This window comes from Nuphar pumila, chromosome 3, assembly GCF_984573655.1.
Source record: "Nuphar pumila chromosome 3, dmNupPumi1.hap1.1, whole genome shotgun sequence".
Classification (NCBI taxonomy): Eukaryota; Viridiplantae; Streptophyta; class Magnoliopsida; order Nymphaeales; family Nymphaeaceae; genus Nuphar; species Nuphar pumila.
This window is the reverse complement of record NC_143251.1, coordinates 131,585,708-131,597,916: the sequence shown is the minus strand read 5'-3', so window position 1 is coordinate 131,597,916 and position 12,209 is coordinate 131,585,708. Positions and strand designations below refer to the sequence as shown.

At 46.5% G+C, this 12,209-nt stretch overlaps 1 protein-coding gene across 4 annotated transcripts in view; it reads left to right on the top strand.

Annotated features, from left to right (window-relative positions):
• Positions 1-1,969: 1,969 nt before the first annotated feature.
• LOC149843852 (gamma-glutamyl hydrolase 2-like) overlaps positions 1,970-12,209 on the top strand; it is a 112,732-nt gene continuing 102,492 nt past the window's right edge. For 3 of the 4 annotated variants that reach the window (XR_016430920.1, XM_090000096.1, XM_090000097.1), the window contains exons 1-2: positions 1,982-2,513; positions 3,331-3,417. Coding sequence is in view for 3 of the 4 variants with exons in the window: in XM_090000096.1 (XP_089856222.1) it covers positions 2,052-2,513; positions 3,331-3,417 (549 nt within the window). In the remaining variant the exon portion in view is untranslated. Of the gene's footprint in view, positions 2,514-3,330; positions 3,418-12,209 lie in introns of all 4 variants that reach the window. The other variant, XM_090000095.1, reaches the window with a different exon arrangement.

Here is a 12,209-nt window from a genome sequence, read left to right as displayed (position 1 = left end):
CAACCAAACATATAGTCTTCTTTATACATGGCATGGTTGGATTGACTTGTGACATGAAAAGCAACTTGGCCATGAGTTAAGAATCCACTAGGTTGGTAGTTGTCAACTGCTGCACTTTTTTTTTTATGACGTGGAACCCTCTCGGAAGCGAGAATAACCCCAGATGGGGCTCCACAACCACCCTGCACTTATTTCATTATCAGCTCTTTACTAACTTGGTGAAGTTAGTTGGATTCACAACTTTGGATTTTTTTCACACGACTGATTACAACTTTCAGCTACTCTACCAATTTATTCATATCCTCGCTGGCCTTACCTATTCAGTAAGTGATTTGCATCTCTTCATAGCTTCAGCCTTGATGTATTTCTTACATGCTAACCAATTATGCTTACTTCCATGAATAATATTCTATCTGATTGATTATAGAAGGTCCTCTAAATGTTTGAAAAGATTTCATGGATATAATTTCTTTCATGAGGATGAGGAGAGATTAAAAGAAATTCTAATCTTTTAGTTGATTGGTAGATTTTCTTCTTATGTTAGGAGGAGATGAATCTAAATTTTTATGCTCCAGAATCTGATAGAGATGCAGATATACCTGTAATCTGATAGAAATGGAATGGTTGATGCCAACACAAGGTATGTGTAAAGTGGCTACTTCAAGGTCCACAAAACGTTGTTGAAAACAAGAACGATTCTAATGTCTTTCCACAAGCTGTGCGAGCATGGATAGGAGGATACCAAACCTAGTATCTTCTCTAGCAGCGTAAAACCTTAGCGCACCCCTCGCCCCAGGGAGTCACGTTGGTCAGATTACCCAACAAGCGAAGGAGGCCCTGCTCAACGTTGGCTGGGTTTGGGCTAGGTTTTAGGCCGGAACTTGAATAGGCATTGAGTCTAAACTTGACTCACTGTTTATTGAGTTGGGTTCGGGTGACTGATCGTTCATTTCTTGTGGCCTGGCAATTTTTTTTTCTTTGGTTGTTGGGGAGGGGGTGCAGACTACTCTCTCTCTCTCTCTCTCAAGGGCGTGCTTATGTGCATCCACTTATCCACAAAAGTGCGATAAGGTGGGAAATTGCATGATGGATCCCAATCAAACCCGAACTTGCTTTTGTGGAAGCACACCCAAATCCAGATATGGGACCAATCCCAGATGTTGGACAAACTATATCCAATTCCAGATCTAGGAAATGCTCATCCATGCATTCTCGAGAATCACGTGAGTTTCAAGTTTGCCCCGTTTGGAAATAGCACCACAATGTGATTAGGTTCCCAGTCCCATCTTCACTATGTCCAAATTCATATTCCATTGCTTGATCCATGGACTAACAATTACAAACTGATCCATATGGCCCACGTGTCATGAAAGAAGATGGGTGGAACTTGATTTTTCGGATCGGACGGTATGCAGTATAGGTTTACTACAGTTTGTCATAACGTACCCATTCTCAACTAGCAAGGCTGCAAATGGTTCAGATGCCGGATCATGGTTGATCCAAATTTCATAAATATTCAATATATATATATAGTGACTCGTATCATGTAAAGTGTCCGAACAATTTCGGACACTTGATCGCGTGGGTTTTTAGCGGTACCTGGGCGGATAGCGGCGACCAAGAACCTGCTCCAACCTCGAATTCCGTCCACGCGTAGTTTCGGCCTTCAGAGGAAGAAAATATAGGGAACATCGAGGCGACTTACAGATGAGTGCTGGGCCCACAGCTGACAAAGCATGGGGCCCACAAGAAGAACATGGCAAAGGCTTCGGAAAAGAGTACTACCTCGCTGCGTTCCAACGTGGCACCATTGTATTCGTCAAGGTTGTGTTTCAAAAACAAGCCAAATCATCTTCCAGTTGTTCTGGTAGCTTCCTCAGGAAGAAGACAGCGACCCTCTGGGAAGGACCAAACCAGTCACTGAAGTGTCTTTTTCTGCCACATCTGCCACTCTCATCATCCCCTTCTCGGGAGGCCTCAGATGATAAAAAAACTAAAGCCCTAATTCCACCGGATTTCCGAATCTCCGGAGCTCAGGGAAACGAAGAAGAATGCCTTCTCCTCTCTGCGATTCCGCTTCCTGCCCCGGAGCCGTCGAAGATGCCGGTAGGGTTAGGGGTTCGAACTCGCTCCGTTCCCGTTTGCCGTCTTCGTCTTCGTCTTCGTCGTCGCCGTCTCAGTTCATCGCCTCGGACATGTTCAATTGTCTGTGGATACATCTCCTGATCTCCCTCTCCAAGAATCTCACCCACGCCAGGGCCCAATCCCTCCTCCTTCCCAGCGAGCCAGATCTTGCACAGGCACGGCTTTCCCGATGCCCGTTCCCTGATCCGGCGCTGAATTACCGGCCGGTGATCGGGATTCTTTCGCACCCGGGCGACGGCGCGAGCGGGAGGCTGAACAACGCGACGAACGCGTCGTACATCGCCTCGTCGTACGTGAAGTTCGTCGAGGCTGCAGGGGCTCGCGTGATCCCCCTCATCTACAACGAGCCGACGGAGGTTCTGCTAGAGGTGAGAGGAGGAATTCAGAAAATTTTGAGCTCGATTCGGTTTAGTTCGATTTTTTCTTGTGCAGAATCTACATGACATTGTGTAGCAAAGACGATCATCGGTTCTATAATCTATAGGGCTTATTTCATGGAACTGGAAGCACATTCATGGAGTTGAGAACCTTCATGTTTGGCAGATACTCTTGAAGCAACTATTTTACGTAATCAGTAAACAAACCTGGCGTTCTACTGAAAATACGTAGGCCTTATTATTCACGCGCTTTGTTTTTTCTTATGTAAATTGACTTCGTGGTCCTGTACCTCAGCGCCCTGCTTTTCCAATGAGAGCATAATTTGTACTGCATTATTGCCATATTGAAATATTTCAAACAATTCATTTTCTTTATACGATAGGTTTAGCAGGTGTTTCCTAGGCCGTCACCAAAATCAGTACACCAATGTCAGGATGTCATCGGGGTGATCTCTTTGCAGTATTTAAGATTTTGTTTTCCTTGAAAAAATATGGGAAAATATTAACAAAATTAAAGAATGGATAACATTTTTCTTTTTTCTTTAACTGGAAAGCATTTTTTACCACAACCAATTTCTTTTGTTTGTATCATGGTGGTAAAAGTTCTTGAATTTCGTGCGATAATAATTGCATAAAATAGAAAAAGATAGTTGCAACTTCGACCTCCTGTAATATCTCTTTGTTGATTTTCCTTTTTTATCTCCCAATCTACTTGTAAATTCAAGAACGATATTGGATCTCATTTTTTTGCTCTTAATTCTTTTTTTTCTGACATCTTTTGTGAATAAAAGCAGTTCTATGATTGCAGAAACTAAACCTGGTCAATGGGGTTCTTTTTACTGGAGGGTGGGCTAAAAGCGGTTTATACTATGATGTGGTGGAGAGAATATTTAAGGTATTTAATCATTGATATCATGGTTGGGGAATAAATAGACCTACCATCTGTTGGAATGTAGTTTGTAGTGATTTTTATTTCTTCACCAGAAGTTTAATCTAGATCCATTTTCTTTGTTTCTGGAGATTGGGTAGTTTGCTTGTTTTGATATTTTCCCATTCAGTATAAAGCACAACTTTTAACATTTTATGTGAATGCCAGTGTTATGTATCAGGCAGATCTGTAGAAGAATAATCTGAAAAAATTGAGATCTATTCTTCATTTGCTATTAGTGTTAAGAACACTTGAATGTTAGAGTTCAAAAGGAGATTAAGTTATAATAGTATGATTGTCGCCAGTTAAGTGTGAAGAGCTGCCTACAAAAAATATAAGACATTGCTAGAGTATCCCAACATGGTGATGATAAAGCATAACTAGTTCTAATGAAAATATGTGATGTTGGGACATCATAATAGAATAAAGAATGAAGCTTCATTAAGGCAGAGGCATGTGCTATAGAAATCTGACTATCTTTGTTGTCTCCTTATTTGGTATCTTTGAAATTGTCTATAACAATTTTGTATTATTAATTCTTACTCCTTTACGGTTCTCAGCTGAAATACTTGATCAATCTCTGGAAATTAATAAATATATCACATTCTCTTTTGGGAATGATGTCTACGTGAGATACAAGATGAGGATTTTACGTGTAAAATCTGAAAATGGTTTTGTAACGCCCCAAAATTTCGACTTGTGATTTTCGAAACCTTATCGAAAACCTTTCAAAGATTTAAAGTTTAATATTTAAAAACAACAGCGGAAGACATTTAGAAAGGAACACGAGTCAACAATCCTGGGTACGTTAGCTGAAAAATCATCATTCACATGTCCAACATCTTAAAGGAATTTAAGAAGTAAGACAATCGATTAAAATCTGCAGTTTATTACAAAATGAGCATTTTATTCCAAGGTTTAATAAATCTAAGAAAAACTCCAAAAAGTCCCAAAGCTAAGCCGTCAGCAGAAAGAAGATGAATCTTGATCCATGTTGCACCACGCCATCGGCTGCCCGTAAGGTCCTACTCCTTACCTGCCCATGAAATGGGTCAGTTTTACAACAAACCAGTAGGTGCACGAACAGATAAGTAGAATGAAAATAAAACAAGATATTCATGAGATAAGCAGTTATGATATTTAAGCAATTAAAACAATTGTAGTCTATTCTAACAAATGTAATAAGTGCAAAGAGAAGCAGTGTGAGTCTCAGTCATCTATATCTATTCATGAATATATTATTTAAGTTCTGATATTAACTGGCCTGTGGGTACGCACAGACGCGAAACGTAGAAACAGCCGAGACCGATCCGGGGGTTTATTATGTCAGGTGTTTTCATTAACCCGGATGGCTGACTGAGTCCGCTCCTAAGGGGACGGTTAGTGACCAAGAGAGTAAATCCCCAAAGGCATTCGTGGCCCATGGATGCATCCAACTTCTGCAGAAGTGCCTGAGAATTTCCACCTAGGATAATTTATGGTAATCCCAATTCCCCTAACTCCGATGACTGGGGAAAACTGAGTCTTTTGCTCGTGGAGTGGTTGTTAACAACCTGTCCATCGGAGTCTTTGTACCATCCATCCTCTCCCTTGATGAACCGTGAAGATCGGATGGGTACGACGGGGGTTTCTTAACCGCCGCCCCATCCTACATGCTCTGGTCCCTTAGACCCACTCGAGCATCTTGCCTGTAAAGGCGAAAATGGTCATCATTTATGTGATCTCAGCAATGTGCTAATTGCACTCATCGAGGTTGCTACAACCTCCTTAACCTACCATCGTAACCCACATGGGACGTACTTGTCCAAAAGTACGATCATACCTTCCTAGAGGTACAACTACGATAAGGTTTTATGATTTCTTTGGTTCCTACATGACATGTTTTGCTTTTCTGAGCAATTGGCCCGTGGAGGCCGATATTATTACATCCAAAACAATAAAGTGTAAATTTCACACTTCAATACACTCCATGATCTTACATAAAATTCATACCGTACTTGCCTTAAGGTTCGATTACAATAGCAATTGCAGTGCATTCGGAATCTATTCACAAAGTCTACCTTAAGTATGCAGTTCCAGAGGAGTAATCATGCAAGATAGACAATCATCAGTTAAGTAATCTTGCACGTAAACAGGCATGCCAATTAAACTACTTGATGAGTCTACTAAAAGAATTTACATTATGCAATTTCAAATGAATCACAAAGAGTAAACTTTGACCAGTCAATATTTCTTCAGATACACAAGTATGCAAATTAACTATTCTACCTCAGAAGTCTTATTTTATTTTGTTCATACATACTATTCGTGCGACTTTCCCCTACCTCGGGATGTCTTGCAGCTGCGTGTGCCTACGCGTGTAGATGATACGAGGCTCGGGCCGCGGAGCCAGAACGAGGGTCCGATGCGAGGTCTGCAACAGTGCTATGTTAATAATAATGCGGAGCAAAAGAAAGACAAACCTGCCTATAGGAAAAAGAGAGGCAGCCGGGGTGTGCCCCTACTGGCCGAAAACCGAAAAACGACAAGGGGCGGGCCCTTGCCTGCAGACAGCAACGGGGCGACAGGGAATGAGCCCCTGTCGACAACTACAGAGGCGGCAGGGGGGTCAACCCCTGCCAATCGCAAAGAAGCGGCAGGAGCTGAGCCCCTGCCGGCAAAATAAATGTGGCAGGGGCTGAGCCCCTGCCAGAAACAAACAAGTGACAGGGGCTGAGCCCCTGCCAGCAACAGCCAAGTGGCAGGGGCTGAGCCCCTGCCTGAAATAATGAAAGTGGCAGGGGCTGAGCCCCTGCCAGAATCGATTAGGTGGCAGGGGCTGAGCCCCTGCCTGCGAAAATGAAGGTGGCAGGGGCTCAGCCCCTGCCAGCAACAATGAAAGTGGCAGGGGCTCAGCCCCTGCCAGCAACAATGAAAGTGGCAGGGGCTGAGCCCCTGCCAGAACCGATTAGGTGGCAGGGGCTGAGCCCCTGCCTGCGCAAATGAAAGTGGCAGGGGCTCAGCCCCTGCCAGAACCGATTAGGTGGCAGGGGATGGGCCCCTGCCTGCGCGAATGAAAGTGGCAGGGGTTGAGCCCCTGCCAGAAACGTCAAGTGGCAGGGGATGAGCCCCTGCCGGAATCATCGAATCGGCAGGGGTTGAGCCCCTGCCGACTGACACGAGACGACAGGCAAAGAGGTGCCGCAGGGGGTGACTGGACCCCCGCCGGCCCTTCGACAGCCCTACAAGAAAAAAAAAGGTGAAGAAAGGTGACAGGGGCCTGAGGGCACCCTGTCGACCCTCCGAAGGGCACAGGGGACGTGGGAGGGCACGGCAGGGGCCATGCGCCGCCTGTCGGCCTCCCGGCGAGGAGACAGAGAGGGGGGGGGGGGGAAAGGAGGGAAAAGGGAGGAGAAGAGAAGAGGGAGGAGCGTACCTGGGAGCGGTGGCCGGCGTCGGCGACAGGGCGCAGCGATGGAGGTGACCAGCGCGGAGGGGGGAAAGCTCGAGAGGGCTGCGAGAGGGGGGCGAGACTCCCCTCGCCCTCCAACCTCTCTCTTAAAGGCGAAGGGGGGCACCGGAAGGGGAAACCCCTGGTGGGTTTCCCAAATCTTCCCGCAAGAGAAGGGGGAGAAGGGGGGTGGGTAGCGGCGCCCGAATGCTCGGGTTTTTCTTAAAACCCTAACATAAAAAGGGGCCCGGGTCGGGTCCGGACCCGACCCGGCCCGGGTCCAAACAGATTTTTTTTTTATGGGATTTTACATCCTACCCCTCTTAAAAGAATTTCGTCCGCGAAATATCTATTACCTTGAAGAATCAAAATACAGGTCAGGATATTTTTCCCTGATATCGTTCTCAGGTTCCCAAGTACATTCGTCAATCCCATGATGTTGCCACCGAACCTTTACAAATGAAATGGTCTTTGATCTAAGCACTTGGTCACGACGGTCGATGATCTCCACTGGTCTTTCTTCGAAAGTCAAGTCCCCTCTAATGTCCACATCATCATAATGAATGATATGCGATGGATCGTGAACATACTTCCTCAACATGGATACGTGAAAAACATTATGGATCTGAGCATACTGCGGAGGTAACGCCACGCGATAAACTGCTTCTCCAATTCGCTCCAGGATTTCGAACGGTCCGACGTATCTAGGACTCAGCTTTCCCTTCTTCCCGAACCGAAATACGCTCTTCGTCGGAGATACCTTAACAAAAACCATCTCACCAATATCGAAGGTAAGCTCTCGTCGGCGTCTATCTGCATAGCTCTTCTGCCGACTCTGAGCGGTACGGAGTCGTTCCCGAATCATCTGTACTTGTTGAGTATAGTGTTGTAAGACTATAGGTGCCTCCAATTTTCGCTCGCCAACCTCGTCCCAGTAAACAGGGGATCGACATGGCCTCCCATACAAAGCTTCGTATGGGGCCATCCCGATGCTCGCATGGTAGCTGTTGTTATACGCGAACTCCGCCAAACTAATGTGGGAGTCCCACTCTCCCTTCCAGTCCATCATACAGGCTCGAAGCATGTCTTCCAAGGTTTGAATCGTACGCTCCGACTGCCCGTCCGTCTGAGGGTGAAATGCAGTACTAAACTTTAACTTTGTGCCCAACGCCAACTGAAGTTGTCCCCAAAACCTTGAAGTGAATCTAGGATCACGATCGGAGATAATCGAGACTGGAACACCGTGCAATTTCACAATCTCTCTAACATAGAGATCAGCGAGACTATCTAACGATTGGTTGAGACGGATAGGTAGGAAGTGAGCCGACTTGGTGAGTCTATCTACGATCACCCAAATCGCGTCATGCTTCCTCCGCGTCCTCGGAAGACCGACTATAAAGTCCATGGTAACATCTTCCCACTTCCAAAGAGGGATCTCTATCTGCTGCATGACCCCACCGGGTCTCTGGTGCTCGATCTTGATTTGCTGACACGTTAAACACTTCGAGACATACTCAGCCACGTCTCGCTTCATACCGTTCCACCAATAACTGCGTTGCAGGTCCTTGAACATCTTCGTGCTACCCGGGTGAATTGTGTACCTAGACTTGTGGGCTTCCGCAAGAACTTCATCTCGAAGAACCGGGTCATCAGGAACCCAAAGGCGCTCCCTCAACCATATACTTCCATCCTCCTTCAGACGAAAAGGTGTATCTGCCAATATCGCTTGAGCCTTCAACTTTTCGTAGCGTGCATCAGTCTTCTGCCTATTGATGATTCTCGCTAGCAGCTCAGGTTGAGCAACAAGGTGAGATAAGCCGATTAAACCTTGAGTGACCGCGAAAGGTTCCCATGAGGCTAGGTCTTCAACCAACCTCCATCCAGCAAATAAAGCATTTATCGAGATTTTCGGTGCTTTGCGGCTGAGAGCGTCAGCCACAACGTTCGCCTTTCCTGGGTGGTAGGAGAGGGTGAAGTCGTAATCCTTGAGGAATTCAAGCCAACGTCGTTGTCTCATATTCAATTCCTTCTGTGAAAATAGGTACTTAAGGCTCTTATGATCGGTGAATGCTTCAAACTGCTCCCCATACAAGTAATGTCGCCATATCTTTAGTGCGAACACCACCGCAGCTAACTCTAAATCATGAGTTGGGTAGTTCTTCTCGTGAATTTTAAGTTGTCGAGAAGCGTAAGCGATCACCTTCCCATTCTGCATCAGCACGGCCCCTAGGCCTGACCCAGAGGCATCAGTATAAATCACGAATCCGCCCTTACCAGAAGGTAAGGTCAAAATAGGAGCACTGGTAAGTCGCTCCTTCAACAACTGGAAACTCGCCTCGCACTTCTCGTCCCATAAGAATTTAGTCTCTTTCTTCAGTAACTTTGTCAGGGGTAACGCAATTTTAGAAAAATCCTGAATGAATCTTCTGTAGTAACCCGCTAGTCAAAGGAAACTCCTGATATCACGCGCGTTCTTTGGTTGCTGCCAACCAAGTACAGCCTCCACCTTTGCAGGGTCCACGGTCACTCCTTCCTTAGAAATAACGTGTCCCAAAAATATGACTTCCTCGAGCCAGAATTCACATTTAGAGAACTTGGCATACAAACGTTCCTTTCGCAAGGTCTCCAACACAACTGTTAGGTGCTCTCGATGTTGCTCTCGACTTTCTGAGTACACCAAGATGTCGTCGATGAACACTATCACGAAGGTGTCCAAAAATGGCTTGAACACCCTATTCATCAAGTCCATGAAAGCTGCGGGGGCATTGGTCAGTCTGAACGGCATGACTGTGAACTCGTAATGTCCGTATCTCGTCCGAAAGGCCGTCTTAGGAATATCCTCATTCCTAATTCTGAGTTGATGGTATCCGGACCTAAGATCGATTTTCGAGAAAACCTTGGCCTTCTGCAACTGATCGAACAAGTCTTCGATACGCGGCAATGGGTACTTGTTTTTTATTGTGGCCTGGTTGAGCATTCGATAGTCGATGCACAATCGCAAAGTCCCGTCCTTCTTCTTCACGAAGAGCACAGGAGCTCCCCAAGGAGAAACGCTGGGGCGAATGAATCCTTGATCCAACAACTCCTGCAACTGCTTCTTAAGCTCCTCAAGCTCAGCTGGCGCCATTCTGTAGGGTGCTTTGGAGATTGGTGTCGTACCTGGTAGCAATTCAATACTGAATTCTACCTCACGAGACGGTGGAAGTCCCGACAACTCTTTAGGAAAAACGTCGGGGTAATCGCGAACAATATCAAGCTCACTGATGGGAATGAGCATTGGATCTGACTGGATAACACTAACCAAAAAGGCAGTGCATCCCTTCCGCAAGAAGTTCTGTGCCTTAAGTGCCGAGATCATCCGGCTTGCTCGAACAGGTCTGGGAATTCTGAATTCTACTCTCGAAGAGCCTGGAGGTGATAAAACGATCTTGCCATCACGACAAAAGATCTTGGCATGATACTTGTGCAACCAATCCATGCCTAGGATGACGTCAAATTCAGTCATCTCCAGCAGGATAGCACAAGCAGGCAAGTGCCGCTCTGCCACAACTACGTCCAATTCAGGTATGAAAGTGGTGCAAACCGTGTTCTTCCCAACGGGGTTATACACGTCTAATGCATTATCAAGCGTTTTTACCGTTATATGCAATTTTTTTACGAATTTTTCTGAAACAAACGAATGTGTGGCACCACAATCAAAGAGTGCAAAAGTTGCTTGATCAGCAACAAGAATGGTACCTTGAACGAGATCCCCTTTGGTCAATTGATCGACCGTGGCTGCATAAACTCGACCCGGCTCTCTGCCACTGCTTGGTTGTGCTCGCTGTTGTTGCTGATGAGGTGGTCGAGGAGGCTGAGATACGTTGCCGGTTCGCTTGAGGTCATCTGCTGCTTTCTTCCGGCAGTCGCGTATGAAATGGCCCATCTTGCCACAGTATAGGCATCCGCCAGTGTCCCGCGGACAAGATTGTCCCACATGAGGCCTCTTGCACCTGGGGCAGTTATCACTCGACGGTTGCCTGGGTGGTGGAGGGCCCTGTTGTCGCTGGCGTTTTGCTGGAGGAAACTGTTTCTTCCCTGCTTCAGTCTTCTCTGGAAAAGGTGGTCGTTGCCCTGGGCCGCCGGAAAATGTCTTCTTCTGCTCACCACCTGACGCGGTTGACTTCTTGGCTTGCACACTTTTTGAACGCTCCCAATCCTCGTTCAGTAGGGTGGCTGCTGCTACTGCCGCAGAAAAAGTCGCGGGCATGCTGGTGAGAACCCTATGCCTGAGTCCTTCCTTCAGTCCGCGAATAAACTTCCCGGCCCGCTCATGATCATCCTCGAATAGGTGAGGACAATAGCGCTCCAACCGTTGAAATTTGGCGATATAATCGTTCAAACTTAAGCTGCCCTGGCACAGCTCCAGAAATTCCACCTTCTTCTTTTCCCTCGCATGAGGAGGGAAATAGTTTCCGAGGAAAACCCTTCGGAAGGCCTCCCACGGAATCACCTCAGCACCCGGAAACTGCACCTCCCGCGTAGTGTCCCACCATTCTCGAGCGTCGTCCTTCAAACGAAAGGACCCGAACATCGTCTTCTTATCATCAGGAACGGACAACACTTGGAACACCCGTTCCACCTCTTTAACCCAACTCTCCGCCAAGTCAGGATCAACCTTGCCCGAGAAAGTAGGAGGGTCTAGCTTCAGAAATTTCTCATATGTGGCGGTTGGTGCATTCCCAGCAAGGGAACCCGGATCCTGATGGGGACGACCCTCGTTACGAATCGCCTCAGCTAAGGAGTTGAGGGTATCCATCATGAATCCCCTCTGTTCACGCAACTCATCGGCCATGCTGTGACTTGAGTTTCCCGCCATCCTTAAAAGCAACCAAGATAAAAATCAAAAATACTGAAGACGTACCAGTAGGCATAAGTATAGAAACAAAGGCAATAACATAAATCTTTATTCCGAGAGTCAAATATTTAGAATCCAGCTGTGCTGGTACATAAGCAAAAGTTATATTCCGCAGTTATAAATGAGTTCACAGACTCCAACAAAACTGGGTGCGTGCTACCTCCCCTTAGGGACGACTAGAGTACTTCCTAAGATATTCCCTTCTATTGCCTGTGCGCCTGAATCTGCGCTTAGGGGTGAAGGGAAGTGACTCATCGTAGGAGGGCTCCTGCCCGAAAAGGGGCGTCGCCGGAGTATATTCCGATGAGCCAAGGCTATAATCTGAAGAATCTGTCGCAGGTGTATATGTGGGTGATACACCGCCCACTGGGTCTGCCGGAGGTGGCGGTTGCTCGCCGGCAGTCGAAATTGCGATCTTGTCGTCATGCTCAG